Raw genomic sequence first — 27357 nt, forward strand, 5'->3', positions numbered from 1 at the left:
TAGTCAGAGCTGTTTATCAAACAGTCAGGGCCAATAGTTTTTTGTGTAATCTTGCTCACAAACAAACAAACCAACCTACAGAGAAATTGACTGGTAAAAACAAGATCTCCTTAGAAGACGTGGCAAACTTTAGGAGTGAATATCACTTTAATCCTGGAACAACAACTAATGCATTTAACAAAAGAGTGTGCTGTGGTAACATGTGACATATGACAAAAAATCATGAATTAGTACTATTGATAGAATGCAGTGAGTGAAAAATAATGTAATGATAAAAACCTAACTAACAACATTTTATACTGTTTCACAAGTGTATTTTAAATATAAAAAAGCCTTACAGATCAAAAAGGAAACAAACAAACAAAACAACTATCATGGAATCAGTCATCCAGCAGCAAAGGTCAAACTTTACATGACATCCAGCACTTTAGTGGAGGCATCAAGCTCTAGCCATGCTGAACGGTTCCAGAAGACTTTATAACTGTAAACAAATGTAATTGTATTAATGCCATAATATGGTTTATTCATTTCCATCGTGCGTTGTAACCCGATTCTGTTTTTCAGGAAAACATGAGCAATTTAAAAAAAGTAATGCTCAGAATTGAATTAAAAAACTGAAATAAATGAAATCTTATAAGTGTATGCATGACGACACATTTTTGATGTTTTGGTTGGTTCTTTGGATTTTACATTATATAAATCATTAGGTTAAATAACAGTCCACCCTCTTCCTTGATATTTTACTGTTAATTCTGCTCATCAATCAGCCAATAGCGTGAACCCTTGACAACCTCAGTGCAAATGAATGCATCTTTGTACAGCTCATGTGAACAGCACTACTCTGTATTATGGCAATACAGGACAATTCAAACAAGTGCAACAAGTATTTCAGGGGCTGTAACTGTAAACTGTGATGTCTAAGGGAATTTTAACAATCTTTTCTTAAAATAAATTCCCTTTACAGTTCATGACAAAATACTGATGAAGAGAAACAACATGTGAAGTCAAAAACAGACTATTTGGATTTTTTATGTGATTATAATGTGCTGGTAAAATTAATGATGTATTTATCTATCAGCTGCAGTGTCATATAGATTTCGTCTTTGATCCCTATTACATGTCAACTTATTCTGGACAAGATATGTAAAATATCCATCAGTTAAAGGTATCCTAGATTTGACAAATAGCTCTATAGAATCATTTTTAACTATCAAGCCAAACTGGACAAAACACCCTGTTTATAAGCTTTGAAACTACATTTCATGACACCTGCTTATGATCTTAAAGGTAAAAACAAAGCCACAACGTCAAAAATATGTTGTTGTCTAAATACCTTGGGAATTCACTCGTCAGTGTTCAAGTAACATGATTGATGATGTCAGGAATAAATGACCCACACGTATTAGTGCCGCTGGCTAAAGGTTGTTTCAGACTTTCAGTACATTGCAAAAAATAAAAGGATTTGAAAACCACACATGTTCTGGGGTGAGTACTAGAATCACATCTTATGACCAAAAACCCAAGTCCAATACAAAGGTAAGTGGGCTCTGTCATTCTCTAATCATGCGTTCACGTGTGGGCTTTACACTGGTCTCCTGTGTCTCTGCATGTATTCACACCAAGCAAGTAAACGCACCCTTTGTACTGTATGCTGAAGATTCTTTTCCTTCTCTTCCAGAGAATAAACAAGAATAAAAAAACAGTACACAATAGAAATAGAAGGCGCCATGGTACAAAGGCAATTGCAAACTTGGATTAACTGCATCATGAGTTCTGTGGTCACCCTTTTCCCAGCCTCAGTGCCTTACTGAGTTAGATTAGAACTGCTGCCTTTACTTTGTCATTGTTCTTTGTCATTGTTCTCTTCTCTGAAGCCTCTGTTGCGAACTAATCGGGGGAAACGTGTCAGCCTCCTTACTGTCCTTACGTTCGCACGTGCAAAAGGTTGGAGGAAGGAGCAAAGCTACCCCCTGTATGGGGATGCCAATCCAGGCAGCTGGTAAACAACACAGGCAAATCTTCCACACCATCACTGGCCGAGCTTTTGTTGTTGGTCCTCCTCAGAGCCAGTGTTGACAGATCCTAGAAGAGGAAGGACAGCACAAGATAGTATCTTCCATGTCTTACTGGATGGACATTAAATAAATAATATGTACTTATCTGTATTTAAATAAATCTGATGCACTCACCTGAGCCACCTACTGAGTTTACGTCTGGTTGGATTGGAGGATTGATCGGCTGAGCTTGTTGCTGCTGCCTAAACAGTCAACACAGAGAATTTGTGTCAAATTTGTTGCATACATTTTCAATGCACTTAAATGGGGTGGATGCAAAATCATGAATACAACAATTTACACAGGACAAACTTACAATCAAATTGTAAATTACAATGAATTTACAATGCATTTGTTACTGCAGGATTTCTGAAGCCGATAGCGAGCATTTGTTGTGTTTACAATACGATATCCACCGTGCAGACATGCAGCTGAACCTACCGATCAAAGTAGGCTTGCCTCCTCTTCCTCAGTTCCTCGGCCGTGAGAGCATCGCTTTGGCCTTCTCTTTGACTTCCTGCAGAACTCCCTGCTGCCTGACTGCCTGATTTCACAGCTCCCACTTCAGACCCTGGAGATTTGTTGCTCATCACTGCTCCTAGCAAAACAAAAATAGAGACAACAGTCAAAACGTTATAACTACAAACTGTGAACTTAGAATAAGATTTGTGAAAATAGGGAAGAAGACTATCTGACACATAGCATATTTTAAAACCTCTGAATGAATCATCGTTTACCTTGCATGCTGAGCTGTATGGCCCTGCGAAGATCAGCCTCCTCATCTTCTACATCTATGTCCTGTCTGCTAAGTGCCAGGGCTCTCTTCAGTTCTTCATCTTCATCCACAACCTCATCCTCCACACCAAAGTTCATCTCTGCCTGGCCCAGAGCTGCTGGCCTGCTGCTCACAGTACAAGGCTTGATCAGTTGCCACAAGTAAATCAAAAGTGTATCTAAAGTAATATGAAACTAAGACAGTCCTTTTTGAGTAATATACGCGTCCTCTACATTGTACAATCACATTCGGTACACACCCTGCACTTGTCTGGGCCTCGTCCTCTCCAATGAGCCGGGGCCGCTGCTGCTGCTGCACTCTCATGATCCGCAGGATCTGCTCTGCCTCACAATCAGGGAGGTTTCCTCGAATCACAAATATGGAATAACCTGCACAAACACAAATTTAGTATTCTTTTCCGCTTTGCATCATCTAATAAATCTCTAAATAAGTCAATATTTTACGAAACCTTCTTGTTGTAGCTGTGCAAGGAAAAGGGCTAGATAGGTGTCTGATATCAGCTCTGGTCCAGTCAACAGTGAATTCAGGTTAAACCACTGCAAAAAAAGAGAAAGCAGTGCTTTAAATAAAACAAGCATTCGACTTGCTTATGTAGATTAAAGACTCATACCTGTTGTCCTAGTTTGCGTACAGTAAACCAGTGCTCCTTGTAGTTGCAAATAAAGGCATTCTCGTTTCTGAAACAGGAAAGTAGCTGTTACCATCGGCTTAAAGAGTAAAGTAGTTATGTGATTACATATTTAGCCATCTGACAAATAACATAATGAAGTTTTGAAAGAGAAACATTACATTGGATTTATCATCAAGCTCTGGTACTCCCGGCTGTTGAAGAGGATCAGCTCCAAGCCCCACACACTCAGAGCATTGCTAATAACCTAGGGGGTTAGATAATAAATAGGGTTATTGACGTTCCTGATTTATAATGTTATTTTTCTGTTACAATAAAATGTGAATGTCCTTTACTCACTTGTATTGAAAAGAACCCACTGTCATCCATGTTCCCAGATGGTTGCTAAAAACCCATCATATATAAAAACATAAAGTTAGACACCTTATGGTAACAGAACGTGCTCCACCAACATCCACTTTCTGCGTCTCCCCACCTGTAAGAACGTCCTGTACTCCTCGCTGGCCATACCTCCCTCAGCCATCCTCATCCTCTCCTCTTCATCGAGCTGGTGAGCGATGGAGGACAGGTCCACAGGAGTGAAGTACTCACCCTGCAGGAGGTTGTTGAGGCAGTGCTGGGCGCACAGAGAGCCCTCTTGCTACAAAGAAAGGAGTAATTATACACATATAGCACGACAGTACATGAACCCAAGACTAGTTAAGAAGACTGAAGTTTGTGGATGTCCAAAAATGTTTCATAGTTAGGTGAGGACAAGACGGAGATTCATGTAGTGGGCCCCACGGATTTAAGACAACAGTTTCACTTAATGTTAACTTCTCTGGCCAAAAACTTTAGTGTGATTTTAGGCCCTGATCCGAATTTCAAGATGCACATGTTTTCGAAATATAGCAAAACTTAGATGCTCCCTGTCTGAGCTAGACTAGGGAAGCTAGTTCATGCTTCTATTTCATGTTAACTCAACTGCTGTAATACACTTTACAGCTGAATTGACAAAGCGGGTATTAAATAAACTCCAGTTAATCCAGAATGTGGCAGACGAAAAGATTTTAGCACATTACCCCTTCTCTACACTGGCCCCAGCAAAACAAAGAATTGATTTTTGAAATACGTCTTATTATTTTTAAATCTATGAAAGGCGTAGCTTCTTCTTAACTTACTGACATGCTCATTGAATACACACGAGTTAGACCCCTTATGTCATCAGGTACAGGTCTCCTCACAATAACTAGGATAAACTAAATTAGCCTGTGGAACTTTCAACAGTATTTACTTTTAAAAGCACATTAAGAACATATAAACAAACTGTTAATCAGGGTGTGGATAAATAGTACCCCTATACTTTTATTGTATTTATTGCTGACTCACATTTTTTTCACTTTCCTCTGATACACATATAATCCATGTTCATTTGTACTTCAATATTTCATGTGTTATTCCATTTTGTTTTCAATCTACTACTTTGAATATTTTAGATTTTCACTTAAAAATGATCAATTCAAAAATAATTCTTTCTTTTCAACTCATTCGTTCGGTCATGTATTTGTCTTTGCTTTTTTTTTTTTTATCTTGGAAACCACTGAGTCATGTGAAACAGGCTGTATCAGTAAACTCGACTAAAAATCGAATGGGGTTTTTTTTTCTGTCCCCATGATAACAGCAAACACACCAGTGGAGCTAAGTTAGCTCAGCTTACGTAAACAACACAAACACCTTCGCTTCTCGCAAATCGAATCAGAACACAGAGCTAAGTCAAACCGAGTCGTCCACCAGCTCCACGCAAGTCACATCCTAGTGGCTACGACGAAGCTTTGTATTAGCTGCAAAGAAAACTTTCCATTCTCTGACTAGCAGGTGCAGTTAGCATGCTAGCTGCCTGGACCACAACACTGACAAGCACCAGCACAAATCTCTCACCACCGGGAAACTAACGGCCGCCGTGAGCTGCGGCTGCTTTTCCGCGTAAGCACGACCGGTTAGCTGCACGTTACGCGTTTCAAAGTCAATCATCTCAACTTACTTTCTCATGAAATATGGAATCCATGTTTCAGCTCTCTGTCAAACATTCACCTCTGACCTCCAGCGCCGCTGCGTTCATCGGGGGGGGGGGGGGGGGGGGGGGGGGGGGGGGGGGGGGGGGGGGCAGCGCCATCTAGCGGCTCGGTGCTACACCGCCATTTAAAATCTCCATAGACGGATTAGTACATTTATACTTTATCACAGTAATAACACACAGTGTGGGACAAGCAGAGCGACGCGAATAATAAACACAAACACACTGATACACACACTGTTGCTTTTAAAACTATTGTTAAAGCATATCCGGGATATATCAGCATTGCAAACACCCATAAACCACCACAAGAGGGCGAGTCGGGGATTTTTTTTTTGTTTACAATATGTCTATTTTGACAAGAGGCAGATTACAAATGTAAAAACACTCGTTTTAAAAAACTAAACAAAGTCCAATGTGATCAATAAACTAAATAGTGCTTGATTAGATATCTCTGGTATTGATCGGGGGGTTCTGGTCTGGCAGCGTCGCAAAAGGTTTTGATTACAAGGGGAACAGTCTCCTAGCGACACTTCTTTTACGGCAAATGGAACATGGCGGACGGTGAGAGATCCTCAGACGGACTGCAAGACCCCAGCAAGGTAGGACTTCCCCACAGCGAATACACCTGACAGCGACCCCCGTGACCCCGAGACCAGACGCCGGGGTGAAACGTGTCGGTCCCCCTGGACGACACGGTCCCGCGGCGAAGTGAGGGGGAATAACACGTACCGGGCTAGCAGAGGCGGCTAGCTCCCGTGCTAGCTGCCTAACATTAAAACGTCTCTGCGGAGGATTTTCCACATCAACACAAACAGCCAGTGCGTGACCGTGGGTTTGGAGTCGGGACTTATCGGAGATGAGCTAAGGAAGCCAGGGGGGGATGTGTCAGCGCTGTCGGGGCTGTGTTTATCTCCACCCGCTGGTGTTTTGGGTCGCTCGCTTTTGTCCAAAGCGCCTCAACATGAGTTAGCCATGAGTTTAGGACGTTTTTCGGCTCCTCACGCTCCCGCAGGGTCGTGTCAGCTGAAAACAACGGTGGTCGAGTTCACGACACGTCAGGTGTTGTTGTTGTTGATGGAGACGTGGTCTGTTTAAACTCGAGCCATCACTGTAAAATATAAAAATGATTTGATCTCTGGTTGACCGAGTTTGCTGTAGATTTACCTACATAGGTAGATTTACCTCCACTGCCGCCATTGATGTTGTTGATGTTGTGAAACAAACGCATCATTATTGCAACAACAAACCAAATGCAGTAGAAATACAATTGTGTGTGTACATAATATATATGTACATACAAAATACAGTGATAATGGTTTCAGATGTTTCAAGAAAAAAAAGAGAGATCATTTTTGGAAATAAAATTTTGTAGCTGTGTCCATTTTGTTTAGTACAAGGGAATGTGTATTCAATGGTTGATTTAAAAGTGATCAACATTTTGCCAAAGTTTGACGTTCTAGCACATGATGCACAGGAGACAGAGACTAGACTAGGGAGAGGTAAGGATGCTTTAGTATGTTGGGTAAAATTATAAATATATAAATGTTTGTACTGATATCTGGTGTAACTCAAGTCTTTAGGTTTGCAACAACACTGTGTCACTGCCGGGATGAATGCAGTTAGAATAAACTGAATACTAAATAAATAGTTATTCAAATACTGAGGTTAGTTGTTGTGACTGAAAAGCAAAATGCTGGAGAAATACAATCATGTAGTAACATGTACACGTACACAAAACACATGTTATTAGCATTGATAATGTTTTAGATCTATCGAGTAAAAAGAAAATTTGTTGAAACAAAATATTCTCACTGTTTATTTAGAATAAGGTTCAATATATAAGTAGATTTTATTTTTTGCAATCGAAAAAGATTATGCAGAATCTGCATATATAGGTTTTATTTATTTTTAATGTTTGCCCTATTCATTTAAACATTTAGGATTTATTATTTCATTTTTTTTTAAGGGCTCAGATTTTACTCCTGTGTTTTATACTCTGTGATGTATTTTTGAGTATGTGTGTATTTCCTTCTTGTCTGTTCGCCTCTGTTTGGCTTAGCTCGCCTAGACAGATTGGTGTGGTAACTTTATGCTCGATAACATGATACGCGGATGATAACTGTATTTATGATTCTTGCCACACAGATATCAGGCCACTTCAACAAGCCTGTGCCTGCACTTTGTGCTTTTCATTCAGCTGCCAGCTCATACAAGAAGTGTCAAAACTTCTGTAATTCAACAGGAGGAAAGAGTGTGACTAATTCCTTACCATTGGCTTAAGTTACCCGAAAACAACTGCTAATTTGTGTTCTTTGTTGCATCAGCCAAGCGACAAACAAAGAGTAAGTGTTAGTGTAATCCTCAGCAGGGTGGGGTCTGATCGTATTACATTGAAATGTAGTTAGGTACTGAATATACAGTTGCACATGTTTTTCAAATGTAATGTGGGTTGATTAAAGTTACTAGTTTTTTTTCGGGATATTACGTAATTTTGAACAAATAGAATCCATTACTACCCAACCCTTGCTAAAGGTAAATATGAATTAGCATATTACTATGAGAATAGAGACTAATCCCTGTCTCTCTCTTCTCTGTTGTCCTCAGGAATGGCTGGAGGCTGCAGACAGCAGGGCGGAGCTGCTCCGCTACCTGAGGGAGCAGGTGCCTCAGATCTTCTGCCTGAAGAAAGAGTTCGGCCCTCAGGAGAAAGAGGAGATCATTCAGAGCCGACTCTTCCTCCCTTTGGAGTGTTTCCTGTTTGGAGAAGATCCTCAGGAGGGTCTGGAGAAGCTCAAGCATGACAGCGCCTCGTCCCAGCTCTGTGGACGTGTCTTCAAAGAGGGAGAGACTGTCTACTCCTGCAGGTCTGAACAGACCCTCTGATCTTCTGTTATAAAAAAGCTGTAACTTCAATAATAACACAAATAATGATAAAATACTCATGTTGAGATGTAGGTAAATAAAATCTTGTTTTGGTGATTATCTCAATATATTTAAGTTATAATACCATAATATATAGGCTAAGTGTTAGAAATACATATTTAATGAGCAGAAGCTCTCAGGTTTCAGTGTGGTGCAGTCTGAGTGAACCTGAATAATATGAAGAGCTGTATTACTCCCATACATGTATACATCTGTTAAGTTATTGTCAATTTCCTTTTTATTTATCCAAAAAAAATTTGACTTCAATCAATAACACAGCCAAGGACAGTAAATCAGTATCAACACAAAATCCCCCAAAAAGTCCTATTATGCTGATCAATTTTATACCACGGATGTTCACATAATACAAAGTCAGTTTGCATTTCAGTTTGATTACAGCGAACAACACTGACTGTAGTTTCACATCTTCAACCTCAGATGATACATTTTTCTTGACAATAACAAATCTACTTCTTCCACAGGGATTGTGCAATAGATCCCACTTGTGTTCTGTGCATGGATTGCTTCCAGAATAGTGTACACAAAAGCCATCGTTACAAGGTAAGCGTCACTATAAATATTTATATATTTTGAATTTGACATCACATAATGAAGCCTCCTTAACTATCCCTTGTCTAGTCTCTGTAATATTCAGTGCACTATAATGTCAACTGGAAGATTCTCTTGTATGCCCCTTAAACCTTCGGGGAAAATATACAACATATTTCTAGATCAACAAAGATCAATGTTTGTTTAATTATAAATCATTACAGGCCTTTTATGTTGCACCATAGTCATGGATTCCCACAGCTACAGCTATTGTTAAAGATAACTGCTGTCAGTGACAGTACAGTATGTGTGTTTATATTCCCAGATGCATGCGTCATCAGGAGGGGGGTTCTGTGATTGCGGGGATGTAGAGGCCTGGAAGATTGGCCCCTGTTGCTCCAAACACGACCCAGGGGCAGCCACTGCCATGGTAACGGTGAGTTGCATAACAGAGCGGAAAGAGGGATGTGGGAGGGGCGTGCGTGTCCCATTCTGTGTCAGTGTACCCCAGAATGCTTATTTTCCCATCTTAGTTGTGGGTGCTGCTCTGTCGCCTGTGGCTTTCACTCCGGAAATGAGAAAAGAACACAGAAAATGAACAACTTGGTTAAGCGATGGGGAGGGTGATAACGTTCACATAAGCTGGTGGAAAACAGTTGGTGAGACATCACGGCTGAACAGTGCAGGGATGTGCTCAGTCGACACTTTCTCCTACCAAACTGCTGCTGGAACACAGCGTGATGATTGGTTGTTGAGCAGGTGTTTGTCTGGCCTTTCTTTGCTGATCACAGTATTTGGGCTTTCCTCTGATAAGATCACGCTCAGGGGCTTTGAGCAGACGTAGAGCTTGACGGCTCTGTCTTTTTTTCCATAAACAGCAGGTGCTTGCATTAACAAAGACATCACTGGCCCCGCTCTGGCAGGCTGCCTGGTGTTTTCTACACCAGATCTGAACCACATGACCACAATTGCTTCTCCACGCTGAACATTCAAAAACCCATCATTCTGTGTCAGAGTTCTTGTTGTTTGGATTGTGGTAGATTCCAAAGCGCTTATTCTCACACAGCGGTGTGACGTCGTGACTGGTGTAAATGCACAGGCTCACTGTATGTTCAGTTTAGCTTGTGTGTTAAATGTCAGACATTTGTATGAAATACTTAGCTGCTGTGTGGAATGTTTGCTCTCAGGGGATTTGATATTATTGTGACCAGGTCAGCTGCATGTTTGGCTCTTCTTTAGAAAAATATTTAGACTAGTTCCGTGTAACCAGTTGTGACATAGGAAATGGGGAATTAGTAAAGGTTGTAAAGGGCATTTTTGTCCGTTTGGCTACAGTTTCTGTAATGTTAAAGATGTTTTTCTGTTCTCATTTTGGGAAAAATCACAGATGTTTAATTTGCAGAAACATCACTCCACGTTTTCTATCAATGTTACTCAAAACTGTGTCACGTGTATGTGTGAAAGGTTCTGGATTCTGGAGCGAGACACCTCCTGAGACTGCTCTACATAGTGATTCCTGTGCGATTCTCTGATTTTGTGCAGGATGAGTGTGTGCTGGAACCTGAGCTCTATGGGCGTGCGGAGAAGCTGTTCCAGGTTCTGTTGCAATACCTCACAGATTTCCTGGTGTGGGAGGAGAGCTTTGATCTGCCACCGGAGCTCCAGCCCCGGTACCTGTCTGATTACTTGAAAATTCATAACTGCATATGTATAAGCACACAGCTCAACCCTGATGTTATATTTCTCCATCCATGCAGACAAAAAGACAATGCATACTACTGTGTTCTGTACAACGACGAGCACCACTCGTACGACCATGTCATCTACACCCTGCAGCGTTCTGTAAACTGTGATCAGGCTGAAGCACAGACGCACACAGCACTTATTGATAAGGAGGTAAAATAATGATTTGATCTGCTCTTGACTTTTCCTTTACATTACTATCAAAAGAAGGTTGATCTGAATCAGTTCTCTTAATTGCACTCTCATCTCTTGCACAGGGTCGGCGTGCAGTAAAGAGAGGAACCCTTCGCTCATGTCAGCAAGCAAAAGACCTTATCAGGGTAAATACCAGCTACTGACTCTACACCTATTTAAAAGCTCATTTAGAAATTTGGAATTGTATGTAGTCTTGAGCCAAAGATCATCCTTGTTCCGTTTTTTAAAACTTTGTTACTGCCGTGTTACAGTCCAACTCGGAGCACATTTCCCTGCAGCCTCTGCGCGTGGAGATCCTTCACGCTGCCGTCATGGCTCATCAGAGTTTTGCCCTGCGTCTCGGCTCCTGGTTCCAAAAGATCATCGGTTACTCAGGTAACTGCTGTCGTTGTCACAACACCATACTACACTGCTTAGTCGAACAAGTTCATTTGAATATTCATGTGTATTCATGTGAACCTGTGTGTTTGATGTGCAGCCGGCTTCAGGCAGGCTTTCTGTCAGGTGGCACTCGAGCCGGACACGGATAGAGACCTCCCGTGTTTCATCAGCAAACTCATGCTGCACGATGCCAGGATGTACAAAGGCGAGTAGATCGGAGTTTAGATTTTCATACACAGTTGTAGGTTAATCTCAACTCATTTCTTTGTGACACTAACAAGACATTTTTTCTTGTTTTCCAAAGGAGCTCGCAAGATTGTACATGAGCTGATTTTCTGCAGCATGCTAATGGAGACGGAGTTCAAGAGGCATTTTGCAATTGAGTTTACAAAGGTAAAAGAACATTGAAATAATAGTTTTAAAACTTTTGAGGAAATCTTTATAATGTAATTGAATATATTTCCTGTCTTGATCTTTTCAGCACTATAAGCAGCTGCAGAAGGATTTCATCAATGATGACCATGAGAGGAATATATCCATCACCGCTCTGTCTGTTCAAATCTTCACTGTACCCACACTGGTATGTTCTCTAGATATTATATCGTAGTGTAGGTATGGCATATCATTAATATGTTTACAGTCATGCAGACAGATTGTTTAAGTGCCATCTATTAACTTCAAATCTCTTCTCTAGGCCAGACAGCTGATTGAAGAGGGCAATGTCATCAAGGTGGTAGTCGACACAGTTATGGAATTGCTGCGTGAACACCTGGATGACAACAATCGCTTCTTCTTCCTCGGCTACAACTCAGACAAGTTCGCACGCATCCAGGTCATCTTCCACGACCTCAGGTGATTATGCAGGCAGCAGTTATAACAAACAAGTTACTCCTAACTCTTTCGATTCCTTGTTAAAGATGTGACTTTTTTCTCTTCTCAGATATATTCTGATCAGTAAACCCTCAACATGGACTGACGAGCTGCGGAGACAGTTCCTCGAGGGGTTGAAAGTCTTTCTTGGGCTTCTCAAATGCATGCAGGTAACTAGAGTGGCACTCGGTAGAGCGCATTCCTCCGCCAAGGCTCAAGAGTCCCCTTGAATTTAATCATTTGGCAACAAATTTCACACACTCGCACCCATCAGTCCCCTAAATAAGCCGATTGTTTTCATCAAGATCCATGAATGATTCCCTGGGAAATCTGTGAAAATGATTTCTCGCAATGTTAAAAGAGTGGTAAAACTCGGGTGCAGATCTGAGTCAGGAATTTTTTTAATGGGTTCTCCCCTGACCTACAGTACACCCCATCCCTCCACCAGTTATGTGGTAATCTGTCCAGTAGTTTTTGCGAAATCTTGCTTACAAACAAACCATCAAACAAGCAAACGGGCCGGGGTGAAAACATAACCTCCAGACCCTGATTCATTCTTTGATAGCATGTAATAGCATAACTATTATATCCAGTTATGGTAACTAGACAAATCAGTTTGTATAATTAATCTTTTTTCACTTTGCCTTTCAGGGTATGGAGGAGGTGAAGCGCCAGTTTGGGCAACACATTGCAGTGGAGCCAGAGTGGGAAGCTGGATTTTCTCTTCAGATCCAGCTGCGCCACATTCTTGCTATGTTTCAGGACTGGTGTTCCTCTGATGTGAGTTTTGTATCATTTTTTAACGATAAAACCTCCTCACAGTTAAAGAGGAAAGCATTATGTTGCTGCTGTATTCAGTTATTAATTATGTCTGCCCTTTCAGGACGAGATCTTGCTGCTTGCATTTAAGGAGTGCCACAAAGACCTCATGCAGTGCAATAACCAGCCCTTCCGAAGGGAGGCCACAGACTACTACATGTGCAAACACATTCTTCATGTTCGCCCTTACAAAGTGTCTCAGGAGCCTGTCAGCATACACCTGCCTATCTCCAGACTACTGGCTGGTAGGAAAACTCATATTGAGCCTCTTAAAAATAATGTTTTCCTGTAAACTGTAAACTTACTACTCTGTTTATTCTGATCCACAGGCTTGTATGTACTTCTGTGCAAAACAGGAGCAATTGAACATCTGGATAATCCTGTAAGTGATGGGGAAACAATGACATTGCATCCACAGTATGGAAAGAATACTTTAAACCTGCACCACATGTATCAGATATATGTAATATAGTAATGTTTCTTTCTGCTGCAGGAGATTTATGACTACACCCAGCTGGTGGAACATCCTCTGCGCTGTGTGGTGCTGGCTGCTCAGGTCTCAGCAGAAATGTGGCGGAGAAACGGGCTTTCATTGGTCAGCCAGGTATGCTGCCTTCTTTAGATGCATGAGATGTTATTTTCATTCCGCTGTTTGTTATTATTTTTTCTATTGATAAAAAAAAGTGAATTAACCGAAATGTTTCATACGAACAGGTCTACTACTACCAGGATGTAAAATGCAGGGACGAGATGTACGACAAGGACATTCTCATGCTTCAGGTTCGGTGTCAGTCAGACATAACATTTTGCTCATGCTCAATATACAATGTACTAACATACGATCCTCCCCACACATTGTTTACAGATAGCTGCTTCCAAGATGGACCCCAACCACTTCCTCATGCTGATCCTGCTGCGTTTCGAGCTCTTCGATTATTTTAACGGAAGTTGTTCAAGCAAAGACCAGGTAACACTTTAGTATTCATTCAGGAAAAGAAATGTTGTGCGTCCAAACTTAATTTCGCACAAATGAAAAAATCACCAATTTTCCAGGATGAGCTGGTACAGTGGAATCGATTGACGGAAGAGATGTTGTACCTGCTGATCGTCATAGTTGGTGCAGTGTCACATTCTACTCATCAAATATGATTACTCAGCTGGATATGAATGACAATGTAGCGTCTGACCCGTGCTCTGTTTTCCAGGTGAGCGCTTTGTGCCCGGGATCAGTCAAGTGACCAGAGAGGATGTGACGATGAGGGAGGTCATCCACCTGTTGTGCATCGAGCCCATGGCTCATAGTAGCCTGGTCAAAGGCCTGCCAGAGAATGTAAGTTGCATCATGCCCGATCTAAATTCATTTCACTGAATGAGTTTTCAGCGTTATAAGCAAGTGTAAAAATGTTTTCTTTGTAGGAAAGCCACGAAACAGGCCTGGAGACGGTGATTTCTAAAGTAGCCACCTTCAAGTACGTTCAGACTGAAACAGCTCTTGATTTTAATCCGGACTGTCTGGGTGGGGGTGCGTGGGTTTAATCCGTCTCCTCTGCTTCTGTTTTTAGAAAACCAGGAGTATCAGGACACGGACTGTATGGAGTCAAAAAAGAGCGTTTGGTAGAATTCAACCCTTTCTTCTACCATTACTCAAGGTCCCAGCACAGCAAGGTAACAGGATGTCTCATCAGCAGTTTTAACCCATTAAGACCAAAGATGCTGAATAAAAACCCACTCTAAAACATAAACATTCTTTAAAAACAACCCCCTAAAAAGCTACTAAACAGCACTGAAAAACAAATTACATTTCCCATAATTTCCCCCCCCCCCCCACACACACACACACACACACACACACACACACACACACACACACACACACACGAGTATTTCAGAGAGTCGCAATGTATTTCTTCAGTCACATGTGAATGACGTCACATAAAAGGTGCACACGTTTCATCCAGCTCTAAAGAGAGAAGCACACAAATGTTGCACCCGTTCCTAAAGGTATATACATGCATACGTAGCATCATGTCTAAATGGGTTAAAATATACCACACACATCATCTGTTGAAGAGTTCATTTCATTCTTATTTTGCGCTTGTTGTAGGCAGAAGAGTCACAGAAGAAGAGGAGGACTCAGGAGGGCAATGATAAAGGTGATCACCAGCTTTCCTCTGCTCAGGCCTCTCTCCACTGTAGCCACTAAATCTTCTCCACTGCGCTGGATTATTGTGCGCAATTACTCCTCTAACATTGTTTGATTTTTGTTCTCAGCTCTTCGTCCCCCGGTGCCCCCGGCCTTCTGCCCAGATTTCTCCAACATCGTGCGTCTGCTCTGCTGTGACGTTATCATCCACATCCTGAGACGTGTCCTTCAGAGAGCTGCAGAGGACCGGGCGACGCACTGGACAGAAGCCATGATCCAGAGGGTACACATGTGGACATTCACATTTACAGCCTCTACCCTGTCCTGTTTGCCAGAAAGGCTTTTAACAATACGCAAACCTTTTCCACGCAGGCCCTGCATGTGATTGGTCAGGCGTTGCTTGAAGAGAAAACACAGCTTGAGGACAGCACAGAGGAGGAAGTGACATTCGATTTCAGCATTAAGGCTCGCAGTGAGTAAAAACCAGAGATCACAGTTCACAAATGTATGCACCTGTTAGGTTTTGGGATTTTTGTGACTCTTGAATTGTGCGTCTCTTATTTTCTTCCAGGAATTGGTTCAGAACACGGCAAGTCGGTGTTCCTGCTGTTGTCCAAGATCAAGGCTCTTCCATCACTTGAAGCTCAGAAAGACATGGTCAAATGGGTTCTACAGGTATGCTGCTATTTCATATATATCCATACATTTTCATTATCAGCTTTTTGGACTGACATTTATCTTACAGTCTAATTTTATGTTTATGTTTTTCTTCTAGATGTTTGAAATTGTCAAGTGCCTTAGAGAGAAGTCGAGTCCAACAGCATCCATGAGTGTGGATACAACCAGGCCAGAGGAGGTAACAAAAAACACTGTATGAGGATTGTGAAACATTATCAATTTCATGTAATAAATGTATGTTTATGTCACTGCCTGTTGCCAAAAAAAGAATATTCTCACATTGAGACAAATTCCAGCAACAGCAACAAATAACCATAATCATGCGACACTGCCCTGAAACATGAGACTCTCCTTTGTTCAAACAAGATACTCAACACTTCAGAAACCTACTGACACCGGGAAGTCTCACCCTCTCGTTTGTTTTTGGTTGGTTGGTCCAGAGTGTTCAGGACAAGGAGAAAGCCGAGCGGAAAAGGAAGGCGGAGGCAGCCAAACTCCACCGTCAGAAGATTATGGCCCAAATGTCGGCAATGCAGAAGAACTTCATCGAGTCCAACAAGATGCTGTACGACAACATGCCTGACAGCGGGATACAGGGAGAGCCTCCTACAGCTGTCGAGAGGTGAGCACAGCCATTGCAGAACTCCATGCGTTTCTTTTGAGTAGAGGTGAAGATGTGCATCGAATGGATTCCAATAATTCTAGTGTGGGTTATGTTTACTCCTCCAGCTGTGACATGGAGCATAGGGAGCTGTGTGTAGCCATCGGCCCACAGCGAGGGTCGACCCCAGCTGAGCGGGAGGTGCTGACCTGCATTCTTTGTCAGGAGGAGCAGGAAGTGGTGGCTCAGCGTCCGGCGATGGTACTGACGGCCTGTGTCCAGAGGTCCACGGTGCTGACACAGTGCAGAGGAAAGATGGTGACCAACAGAGGAGAAGGTCAGTCTCCACTCAACAAACGTCTCACTTATCAAGTGGAAGCTGAATGTTTATAGGTGAAAATCTGACTTGTATTTTCTTTCTGTCTCCCTTAAAGGGTCAGGGACAACATATCCCCTGTTGATGCCTCCAGAATTGTCAGTAGGGACCCACACTGGCAGCTGTGGACATGTCATGCACGCCATCTGTTGGCAGAAGTAAGTCACGGAACACAATTGGCCATTTTTGCTGAATTAATTATATATTATCATGACAATCCTCCTCTTCTACCACATGTAGTCAGCTAAACGGCAATATTGATTGTTAATTTACATTTAATATGTTTCAGATATTTTGAGGCAGTCCAGAATACGACCAGGAATCGTCTCCACGCTGAGCTGATCATCGACCTGGAGAACGGGGAGTACCTGTGTCCCCTGTGCAAGTCTCTGTGCAATACCGTTGTCCCTCTCATCCCACTGGAACCATTAACATTTAACTAGTAAGTCAAGTCCGGCTTCATCAGGCCAATCTGCACCGAGCTCTTGGTTGAACAAATAATTAGACGTTATTGTTTGTTTCCTGCGTGTAGTGAGAATGCAGAGATAATTGGCCAGCACTTGACCATGCCTCGCTGGATCCAGATCCTCTCTGCCAGGATTAAAGGTCTCAAGTCAGTCACTCAGGATAACGGTAAGAAAACATGGAGTAAACAATAACTGCATCTCTGTGAACAGCTGAGGCACAGAACGAGGCATTTCATTATTTGCCATTGGTTATGTGTGTCGTTATGCCTGTTTGTTTCTTGGCATAAGGACATTTGATGACAGTAAAAATCCTGTGACATGAGATAGTGAATGGTTTTCATACTCTCTCTTGCAGATAGCAGCACAGAAGGAAATAGCTCAGAGGCGGAGACGGGGCTGTGTGGACAGGGACAGCCCGACTTTAGATCCATTCTCAGCTATGGAGTTCAAGAGCCGTGAGTGAAACTGTTTGCCCCTTCAATATTGCTCAAGGTTCCGTGTTTCCTGTCTCACTTTGACCTGAGTTCTCTGTTGCTCTTTAGGAGAAAGTTCTCAGAGAGCATAGTGGAGATGCTGGTCGTGTGCGCCACCACGGTGCACAGGGTGGGACTGCAGACGGCACCCAATGAGCTGTGTCCTCGTGTGCCCCTTATGGCCTGGAATACATGTGCCTTCACTATTCAGGCCATAGGTAGGACTTTGCAAATTAAGCATCTCTCTCTGCCTTCATCCTTTTTACAAAACTTAAAATCTTTACATGTGTGTCTCCACAGAAAACATTTTGCAGGCAGAGAACAAATCACTGTTTGGATCCTTACAAAACAGACAGGTTTGATGCCACATATTAACAAGTCAACACCTATCCTATATTATTGTATAATGGTCATGTTTGTGATATTCCTCTCCCCATTTTTCAGCTTGCAGGTCTAAAGGCAATAGTTCAGTTTTCCGCATCCCAGAGACTTAAGAGCTCTCAGACTGTAATCCAGAGGCACTTCACAGACATGCTGGGGGGTAAGTGGCTCAGCCAAGAATTCTTAATACATCATATTCATGTATCAGTCGGTCATGATTATATATTTGTCCTTGTCGCTCTTCACAGCTTTGCTTCCAGTTACGAGCAGAAAAACCCACCCGTCCCTTCTGGAGGTGGATTTCTTCCATCTTCTGGTACGTCTGCGGTATCGTCTCCATTTTGGAATATGTTTTACATTTTACTGATATCAATGACATGTTTGCATTTGTACTCCCATAATGATAGAAACTAAAGGTGATATTTGCCATTGTATTAACTTGACAGAGTCTTTGTGCGAGAACCTTATGATAGTGTATGTAATGTTTGTGTACTTGTTTTTTTAGGTGGGTATGGTGTTGTCTATACCCTCACTGTACCAGGAAGAGGCTGTAGACTTACAGCCGTCTGCTGTCAGCTCTGCCTACAACCACCTGCACATCTTACACCTGGTCACCATGGCCCACATCGTCCAGGTCGTCTTGTCCTCTACAGGTACAAACCTCAACCATGCAAGCTGCTCTCACGAATTTAACTACCTATAAATAGTATATTACAATTTCTAAACTATCTCAGAATGCTAAATAATAATGAAAGTGATTGTGATGATTGAATATTGCTGTAATTTCTTGTTCAGATTTTAATCCAGTGGCTGGTGGAGAGGAGACAGAGGAGGCGAGAGCAGCTGCAGAGCTGTACAGTGTAGTGTCGCAACACACTGGGAGGTAAATTATTCTAATATTTATCTGATATAATACTGAACACAACCACAACCTTTATTTTGACATTTTAAGTAATTTATGTGGTTAAAAATCATGTAGGGTAAAATCTATGAATTAGTTGAGTCGCTTGTAGAATTTAATTTAAATAATTTGTTTATTTTGATAGTGGTAAACTAATGTTTATGTTGGAGCTTGTAAAGCCCACAGTGAAAGTTAGAGGTGAACTCTCCCTCCCTGATTAGTGCCAGAAATATTTTTATATTTCTCTACAATCTCTAAAATCAAGAAAATATTTAGTTTTTGAGAACAATTGATCATGCAGACATAAAACTAGGTGATCGCTGGATTTGAGGGCAGTTTGATATACAAGGTAAAATGGGACAGATATTTTTCATCTAATTTCTTCATAAGATAACTTCAAGTATCAGGTTTGTCTGTAATCGAACCAGCTTGTGTGTCCTCAGCTTGTTGTTCTGTGGTCTGCTCACCAGGTTGGTTCCAGATGTGTCCGGCAGCACTGTGGCAGAAAAAGTGAAGCGAGGAATCGAACCTTTCCTGCGCTGCGCTGCTCTCTTTTTCAATTGCCTTACTGGAGTACATCCACCAGAGGAAGTTTATAGTACTTCTGGTAGGTCAAACTCTTGAGTATTTCATCATCTTAATATAGAGTGTGATGGTATATTCACTCATGCTGTCGGTTTTTATCTATTGAAGTTACCTCCCAAGGACAGATGGAGGCACTATGCAGTTATTTGGCACTACCCTCCAATGTGTTCCAGCTCTTCCAGGAGCACAGAGACACCGTTAATCCGCTGCTGCAGAGGTAAGTGATCAACACTCAGGCAAGGCCAATGCATTTGATCAACTGGCTGAAGAGGGGAGCAGCTTTATGGCAATGTTTTGTCTTCCTCAGGTGGTGCGGGAGCCCAGCTATAACCAAAGCCCTGAAAGGCAAAACCCAGACAGTCAGGTAGATGTTGGCTTTTGTACTAAAGAAGGCTCCACTTTTATTTTGTTATTGAAAGCATCTCGGTTATAATTAATCCATAAACTCTTTCTTCAGATATCCCAGGAGAAGGAACCGTTTGATTGATCTTCCCGAGGATTACAGTGCTCTCCTCAATCAAGCCAGCCATTTCCAGTAAGTGGGAAGTTAAAGTCATCTCATTCATCAGCTCTTGGAGGAAAGTGTGGATGTTAAATCTTCTTTTGTCCTCAGGTGTCCCAAGTCGACTGATGATGAGAGGAAGCACCCGACACTGTGCCTGTTCTGTGGGGCCATGCTGTGCTCTCAGAGCTCCTGCTGCCTCAGTCAGCTGGACGGGGAAGATGTGGGAGCGTGCACCGCCCACGCTGCGATCTGTGGTGCTGGTGTGGGGATGTTCCTGAGGTGGGTCATCTGTCCTGGACATTCAGATTAAATTATTATTTTGTCTTCTCTAAAATATATACATTTGTCCTTTTGATTTTATTGGATTTGACACTTTCTTGTTTCATGTTGACAGGATAAGAGAGTGTGAAATTATCCTGATGGCCAGTAAGACTCGAGGAAGCACATACCCTGCTCCTTACCTGGACGATTATGGAGAGACTGATCCTCACCTTGGGTAAGAATCATTGCTGCTTCTCCAGGTGGTGCTTTGTTACGACTTCTGCTTAGAGATGCAACTGATGTACAGTTCAGCTCGGTTCTCAATTTTGTGTCTGATCCCAACTGATTCTGAGAGTAAATTAGCAAACCTGATGTTATCCCAGATTATAGCCACGTGCAGCATAAATACAATCAAGTAGATAGCTCAGCCAACGTGACCGTACCAAACCAGAATATCTTTTAAAAACATTTCTCTGAACCTGGCTCAACTCATCAGGTCCCTTTGGGCTTTGGGTCGGGTATCCCCACTCTAATGTAGACATGTCAATACTGCCTCCTACAGGTTAAAAATAATAGCTGCTTAACATACTTCCTCCACCTGAAGAGTGATACGTTTGTAGTGATTATTTCCTTTTTGTACTTCTACACCACAGCATTTACATTTAAATATTTAACAGTTGTATTGTTGGTTACTTGGAAAATTAACATTTTATTTAAAGCAAAAATGATCCTACTGTCTCTTACTCATGAATGCATCACTATTAGCAAACATTTGTGACAAATTATTTGTCACTCATAGCTTCATAATGAGTCCTTCTTTTGATACTTTAAACTTTAACTTTGATTTAAAATGGAGTATTTTAACATTTTGATAATTTAGTTAAAGGATCTTAATATTTCTTCTACCGTCGTATCGTATGGTGTTCTTTTTTCAGAAACCTTGATTCATTGAGTACTTTGTGTATTTTCATTTCCAGACGGGGCAATCCACTGCACCTTTGCCCCGAGCGCTACAGGAAGCTGAACCAGCTGTGGCAGCAGCACTGCATCCTGGAAGAAATCGCCCGCAGCCTGGAGGTGGTCAACGTAATGTATGCCTTCGAGTGGCAGATGTTGTGATGATTGCTCCAGCTGTGGTGGCCCGGGAAATAGAGCACAGCCATCGAGCACATTCTGCTCCAGTGCTCCTGAGGCACCTACACACTTATATACACACAAACACACATTACATCAAACACACAAGCAAACAACCCTGCTCCGCTCAAAGGAGGCCGGAGCAGCCAGCCCCTCCCTCATAAAAGCCCTGCCGGAGTCCAGAGAGGTGGGACGTTCAAGAAGAGTAGCGGAGGATGAAGGATAACCTGCGAACCCAAGTCGCCTTGTTTTAATTTGATTGTCCGCTGTGAGAAGGAGTTTCTCCTCGAGTCATCTTGTTTGCAAAGAGGCTCATTCAAATAAAGACAAACATCAGATCCACACCAGCATGTTTCTGTTACCACTTTTATGTATTTGATTTGAATCCTGATTCATTCTGTGAATTCTTTGCATTCTCTCTTTTTTTTTTTTGTGTTAGAAATGATTTGTCATAAGTTATAATGTTGAGTTATACTTTACTGGAGGATACAGTCATTTGGAAATTGTGTAGGTTTAATCAGACGTCCTGCACATTTGGGTTTTGCGCATCAGTTACGTAGATGGTCCGGGTAATGCTGCTGTCACCTTTGCTCACATTTAGACATTATTCTATTAATAAAACATTTATAGGATATATTTTCCAAACAGTTTAAATCCTGTTAGAAGTATACACTCACCTGCTTCCATATAGATGCATTTATTGATAAGAAGACGTGCTATGATACTATACTAAACAATGATAATATGTCCCTTTAAAAGGTATTAGGTCAATCTAATTAGAAATATGAGATATTTACTCTTTATAATTGTTCAAACTTATTGAAGACAGATAATTTCACACGCAACACAAATTTAAAGTAAAGAAACTATTGCAATATTCTATTTAAGACATTAAAAAGTACATTTTATTGAAAACAATCTAATATGATATATTTTCATTCTTTATTTCCACCATTGTTTTTTTTTGTTATCATATTCAGGAAAAAAATGTGTGAATATATCATTTTCTTTTTTTCCTTTTTGTGTTGTAAGTCAGTATTACATGAGACTTCCAGGTTGTGGAGAATAAAGACACTAAAGCCTGTCTACACATGAACTGTCCTTGTGCCCCGAATCAATCAGAGTGCAACACTGTTTCCTTTATCTAAAAATGTAACCATTTGCAAACCAGTATAAGGATGAGCTCCAGCACAGGATGTTTGCTTCGTGTTCTTCTTGTTGACTTAGAATAAATGAATGAGCCATTCTTCACCATTAATGTTTATTTTTTTAAATAAGGCTCGATCCCCACTCCAAGTCAGACAGAGGCCGTGCCGCAAGCAATTTTACACGAGTACGTCAACATTTCAGTGACAGAACTTTATTAAAAAACACTTTAGCGACCACCAAGCTCTTATTTCCGGTGAGAAGACCCTGACACCAGCCAAGAAAGAAACACAAAATAGACCCGTTTGTAGTGAAACTCTAGTCTCCTCATTAGAATGAATTAGGAGGGCACTCGAGAGAGAGCATACCTCCGCTAAGGGCCAACAGTCCCCTTAAGAAACCACTGTTATATCCATTAAATCTGGATTTTTATTTGGATCTGCATCAAATTTCATACACGTCCCCCAAACATGCCTGATTTTTTTTTTTTTCATCAAGATCCATTAATTGTATATATTTTTATTTTATTTTAAATAAAGTGATAATAATTCTTGGGACCGCAACCAAAATTCAATGGATTCTTCCCTGACTGATACTGCATCCTTCCATCCAATACTTCCTGCTAACAAACAGGCAAATAAACGCAGACGAAAACATAACCTCCTTGGCGGAGCTATTGACACTAAAGCCGACTGAAAAGGTTTATTGTCAAGCTTTTCAAAGCTCATCCCAGTGAAAAGTGATTTCAGTAGACGATTGGCCCACAGTGGCATCGCTGAGGCACATGAGATTCAGTGTAGTGATGGTTTGAACCTTCTATAAACTCTGTTATCAGTTGGTAAAAGGGTTTTAACTGTGAAAGCATGATCATACTGTATTTATCGCATTGTGTACTATGGACCTAAATAACATTTGCTGATGGAAATGCACAGAAAAGATGATGAAGATACTAATACTAATGTTGTAAACACCCAGAACTAAAGAGAAATTAATCGTTGTGCTCTTCCAGCTCCTACAAAGCCTTTTTCATTTGAAGCTGAATCACCCTATTCCTGAATATGTAACTTCTTCACTACAACTTCCTGATATAAAATCATTATAAACTCTTGACTCTATTTTCTGACACATTTAAATGAGGAGGACAAAAATGTGTGTGATAATGTAATATTGGTGCTTCGCTGATTTCTTTGAACAATCTTTCGTGATTTTTACTCCAGTCTTGGAAAAATACAGGCAGCCATAACACGCAGGCAACAATAAATCATTTGTAAACAACAGATTACAGTACAGTTGTGTACGGATGTGTTGGATGTGTACATTTGTGGTGATTGATGTGATGGTGTCTGCATCAGGACAGGCGAAAACTTTATGATGAATTTATGGTTGGAAACAGTCGCAAAAAAAAGGCATTGTCTTAGAGAATATTTCACTCAAGAAACTCGATCATATATTATGTGATGTAAGATTGTATCTCCATTTCCACACAAACCAACACCTTTGTCCAGGTGTTTCCCAGCTGTAATTCTTGACTCTTTTTAAGTAGTCTGGGTATTTAGGCCCACAGTGACGCTCTTCACTGGGTCCTTTTTGTCAGAGAGAGGTCAACTGGCTTCAGGGATCTGCTTCGGCGGCACGTTGTCCGGCCCATAGTGTGCTTTGGAGGTGGAGGGGACGTTGATGTTCGGGTCCCCATTGTCGGCCGTGTCGATCTGGTTGCTCTTGCCCAGGCTCTTGATGATGTTCAGGTTGGTGCGGGCTGTTTCCATGAAGCTGTTCTCCAGCAGCCAGCCGTCCGACTCGGAGTTGGGATCCCCCTGCCTCAGCACGTTTTCCAGGGAGGTCTGAAGGTAACGGACTCCTGTCAACACTGACAGCTGAAAGAAGACACACACAGACCTTTATTACAGGATCAAACTGAAACTTGAAGGACCATGGCTCTCAGTAGAGAGCAGAAACCTCTGCCAAGGCCCAACAGTCCCCTTAACTTCAATCAAGTCAAACCACATTTCACTAACTCGAAGATATTAGTCCTCTAAACATTGCCTGGCCTATGTCCCAACCATCAACCAAGTTTTGTGGAAATGTTTTCCGTTGTTTTGCGTAATCCTGCTGAACAACCAACCAGCCAATCGACCAGACAACCAACCAACCAACAATCGACCAAACAACCAACCAACTGACAATCAACCAATCAACCAACTGACTGATTGACCGACCGATGGACAGACTGACCAATCAACCAACCAACCAACTAACAAACAAACAAATTCATTGAACGGCCGACTGACCAACCAATCAATTGACCGACCGACTATCTGGTCAACCAACATCTGGCCTACCCACAATTGAACTTGACCACCAGCACTTCAGCTCTCTCTGGAACCACAAAACACTGCATATGACTTTTTTTCACACGTGTTGGAATGTGTGGAGTTCCCTTTTAATTTCACCCATTACGACCTTCTGTTGGCAGCAGCTTGTGTCTCCTCACCTCAAACAGCCAGGTGATGAGGACCGCGAGGCCGATGGACTGCATGATGTAGTTGTAGTGCTCCAGCAGCGCCTGCCGACACCCTTTCAGCCACAGGTTCAGCTCCTCCGTCTGGTGCTCGTAGTTGAAGTGGGCAGAGTTGTTGGAGATCTGCTGCTGGATGCAGGGCCGCGGGGAGTTGACGTTGCAGCAGCTGAAGGGGACTCCGTTCATCAGGTACCTCCCCTCCACGTTGCTCCTCAATCGGCTGGAGAGCAGGGGAAAGATGCAAAGGTTAAAGGTTGATGTGGATGGATTTACAGTGTGTGAAATGGTAGATCTCTACAATATGTGTGATTGTTTGGGACTGTGTACAAATTATTAGTGGAGGAGGAGTTGTTATGAAATATGTACCGGCATGTTTTGGTGAGTATAGGTAGTCGGACTTCCCCTGGAGAACAGGGAAGGATGATTTAACTTGTTCTTCCTGAATTTGATGTATTAGCTATTCCTTGTTGGACAAAAAAAAGATCAAATGTTGTTCTCAGTGGTTCATAAAAAATAAAAATAAAACGTTTCAAACAACCCTGTCACATACGTAATGGATATTTTTTCCAATCGGTTTCTCTAACGTTTAAATAATGAGCACATTTTCACTTGGAAGCATTTTTGAAGGTTTCCGTGGTGTCTGGCACTCGTCAGTCTCTTCTAAACTTATCTGGTGAAAGTTAATTACAGTAATTAGTGCGTTTATTCTTTAATCAGCCCGCCAGGCTGCCTGTCTGACCAAGAGCTGAGTGGTGCCAAAAGAGGACAGTCTGCTGGGAGGCTTCCAAAAGCTGGGACAACGAGAGAAGCTGGCAGAAACTGACGCCTCCGAGAGGATCCACCCAGAGTCGTGAAAAGGATGTTGACTTCAACACTGATTGCTTTGGGGTTCAGGGTCGAGAAAGTCTTCTTATAGTTATTACCTCTGCCAAACAAACCTTGCATGTTTTTCAATAAGCAGGATTACGCAAAAACTACTGGAAAGATGATCGCATAACTTGGCGGAAGGGTGTGGGTCAGGGAAGAACCCATAAAACATTGGTGTCTGGGGTAGATCCAGGAAAAAGAATTTTTAAACTTACTTTAACATTATGTATTTTGACATTTTCACAGATTTTTATTTAAAAATCTATGAGAATGTGCAACTTGGTGCGGCATTTTGTTGAATGTAAGGGGACTGGTGGGCCTTGGTGGAGGTCTACTCTACTGAGTGCCATTGTAGTTAAAGATGAAATATACAGAATAGAAATGTGTATTCATATATTAAGGGGATGTTGTTACAGCTTTTTTTCAGTACTTACTCCAACACATCTTTCTGAGACATGTCCAGGTATCTGCTGCTGATCCACTGGATTTGGAACCAGTCTTTGTAGCCATTGTTTCCACAGCAGTGGAACTCTATCTGCAGGATGTCCACAGTGCGCTTCAGGAAACATCGTCCCGGCGTGTCTGTGTCCTTGTAGAACTTCATGGCCTCGGTCAGCCCCAGGTTCAGAGAGTCCTCCAGCTCCCCACGCATGCTGTAACACATCAGCGCCCCCACCAGCACACAGAAGGTGAAGAAGAAGGTGCAGATGATGTAGGGCAGCATGATCAGCTTCCAGCGCAGGAACTTGGTGGTGTCCACGCAGTCGTAGCAGATCTTCCCACCCAGGAAGTTGATGGCACAAGCGATGAAGCCCACGGCTATGAGCATGTTGGGCACGTACTGGATGTCCCTCTCGGCCATCAGCTCCGCTCGCTTGTTGATCTCCACCTTGAGGAAGAGCCCCAGACTGAACAGGATGGCCCCTGTCAGCACTGAGATCCAGTTAAGGATCCACAGCACCTGGGCCAACTTATCCCGCTTGGTCTTGGTGAACTTCACCCTCAAGACCGCCATGGTGTCTTATCCTCTCTCAGTTTTTCCTTTTAAGTCCAGGGAGGGGGATTAAGGGTGGGACACAGGTAGATCAGGGTAGAGGAACAGGTTATCCTCCAGGGGGTGCCGGGGACCAGTGGGAGGGGGGTTGGTTGTACAGTTCTCTGAAGGTCCTCCTATAAGCAGCTTAGCTTGGCTGTCATGATCGATATCATGTGCACGCTGCATTATGGTTCTATTGTAGGCGCGGACAGATCTGTGACACTACAGTGGAGAGAGTGTGACAAATAAAAATTCACATTAGCAGCACAGTT

The 27357-nt window shown here is 42.1% G+C and overlaps 3 protein-coding genes across 5 annotated transcripts; 1 reads left to right on the forward strand and 2 right to left on the reverse strand.

The window, feature by feature from the left end:
* Positions 1 to 107: 107 nt before the first annotated feature.
* atxn3 (ataxin 3) lies at positions 108 to 5586 on the reverse strand. 2 transcript variants are annotated; one of them, XM_034575733.1, is made up of 11 exons: positions 5499 to 5586; positions 3954 to 4118; positions 3818 to 3862; positions 3640 to 3725; positions 3461 to 3527; positions 3299 to 3386; positions 3089 to 3218; positions 2792 to 2955; positions 2496 to 2652; positions 2190 to 2257; positions 108 to 2082 (listed from the first exon to the last, which is right to left on the reverse strand). In XM_034575733.1, the coding sequence occupies exons 1-11, from the start codon at positions 5520 to 5522 to the stop codon at positions 2030 to 2032; spliced, it is 1047 nt and encodes a 348-aa protein (XP_034431624.1). In that variant the 5' UTR covers positions 5523 to 5586; the 3' UTR covers positions 108 to 2029. The 2 variants fall into 2 exon arrangements, 1 of the variants encoding a protein (XP_034431624.1); XR_004612650.1 differs by lacking the exons at positions 108 to 2082; positions 2190 to 2257; positions 2496 to 2652; positions 3299 to 3386 and having other exon boundaries at positions 2816 to 2955.
* Positions 5587 to 5912: 326 nt separating this feature from the next.
* Positions 5913 to 23767, forward strand: ubr1 (ubiquitin protein ligase E3 component n-recognin 1). 2 transcript variants are annotated; one of them, XM_034576120.1, is made up of 47 exons: positions 5913 to 6133; positions 8139 to 8398; positions 8939 to 9017; positions 9331 to 9441; positions 10548 to 10675; positions 10763 to 10901; positions 11006 to 11068; positions 11195 to 11318; positions 11422 to 11529; positions 11629 to 11717; positions 11806 to 11904; positions 12019 to 12176; positions 12265 to 12364; positions 12846 to 12974; positions 13078 to 13258; positions 13343 to 13395; positions 13507 to 13617; positions 13728 to 13793; positions 13879 to 13980; positions 14067 to 14130; positions 14219 to 14343; positions 14430 to 14482; positions 14576 to 14678; positions 15118 to 15166; positions 15285 to 15439; positions 15529 to 15628; positions 15728 to 15831; positions 15932 to 16012; positions 16275 to 16456; positions 16564 to 16772; positions 16876 to 16969; positions 17101 to 17253; positions 17344 to 17444; positions 17634 to 17733; positions 17821 to 17969; positions 18052 to 18107; positions 18196 to 18292; positions 18381 to 18448; positions 18638 to 18785; positions 18928 to 19015; positions 19504 to 19640; positions 19727 to 19835; positions 19926 to 19982; positions 20076 to 20153; positions 20232 to 20402; positions 20518 to 20619; positions 21362 to 23767. In XM_034576120.1, the coding sequence occupies exons 1-47, from the start codon at positions 6086 to 6088 to the stop codon at positions 21501 to 21503; spliced, it is 5223 nt and encodes a 1740-aa protein (XP_034432011.1). In that variant the 5' UTR covers positions 5913 to 6085; the 3' UTR covers positions 21504 to 23767. The 2 variants fall into 2 exon arrangements, with proteins under 2 accessions (XP_034432011.1, XP_034432010.1); XM_034576119.1 differs by having other exon boundaries at positions 5914 to 6133; positions 16870 to 16969; positions 21362 to 22604.
* On the reverse strand, positions 21955 to 27291 carry prph2la (peripherin 2-like a). The gene is made up of 3 exons (XM_034576121.1): positions 26484 to 27291; positions 25156 to 25402; positions 21955 to 24538 (listed from the first exon to the last, which is right to left on the reverse strand). Exons 1-3 carry the CDS (start codon positions 27062 to 27064, stop codon positions 24266 to 24268), a joined length of 1101 nt encoding a protein of 366 aa, XP_034432012.1. The 5' UTR covers positions 27065 to 27291; the 3' UTR covers positions 21955 to 24265.
* Positions 27292 to 27357: the final 66 nt, after the last annotated feature.

The sequence above is a fragment of the Hippoglossus hippoglossus genome, chromosome 22 (genome assembly GCF_009819705.1).
Source record: "Hippoglossus hippoglossus isolate fHipHip1 chromosome 22, fHipHip1.pri, whole genome shotgun sequence".
Classification (NCBI taxonomy): domain Eukaryota; kingdom Metazoa; phylum Chordata; class Actinopteri; order Pleuronectiformes; family Pleuronectidae; genus Hippoglossus; species Hippoglossus hippoglossus.

Coding starts and splice junctions, on each gene's coding strand:
- atxn3 (XM_034575733.1), bottom strand. CDS start 5,522: ATGGATTCCATATTTCATGAGAAA. Junction 4,119..5,498: donor ATTCCATATTTCATGAGAAA/GTAAGTTGAGAT, acceptor CTTTCTTTGTAG/CAAGAGGGCTCTCTGTGCGC. Junction 3,528..3,639: donor AGCTTGATGATAAATCCAAT/GTAATGTTTCTC, acceptor TTCCTGTTTCAG/AAACGAGAATGCCTTTATTT.
- prph2la (XM_034576121.1), bottom strand. CDS start 27,064: ATGGCGGTCTTGAGGGTGAAGTTCACCAAGACCAAGCGGGATAAGTTG. Junction 25,403..26,483: donor TCTCAGAAAGATGTGTTGGA/GTAAGTACTGAA, acceptor CCTGCTCTCCAG/CCGATTGAGGAGCAACGTGG. Junction 24,539..25,155: donor TCATCACCTGGCTGTTTGAG/GTGAGGAGACAC, acceptor GTCTTCTTTCAG/CTGTCAGTGTTGACAGGAGT.
- ubr1 (XM_034576119.1), top strand. CDS start 6,086: ATGGCGGACGGTGAGAGATCCTCAGACGGACTGCAAGACCCCAGCAAG. Junction 13,618..13,727: donor GGCTTTCATTGGTCAGCCAG/GTATGCTGCCTT, acceptor TCATACGAACAG/GTCTACTACTACCAGGATGT. Junction 13,794..13,878: donor AGGACATTCTCATGCTTCAG/GTTCGGTGTCAG, acceptor CATTGTTTACAG/ATAGCTGCTTCCAAGATGGA.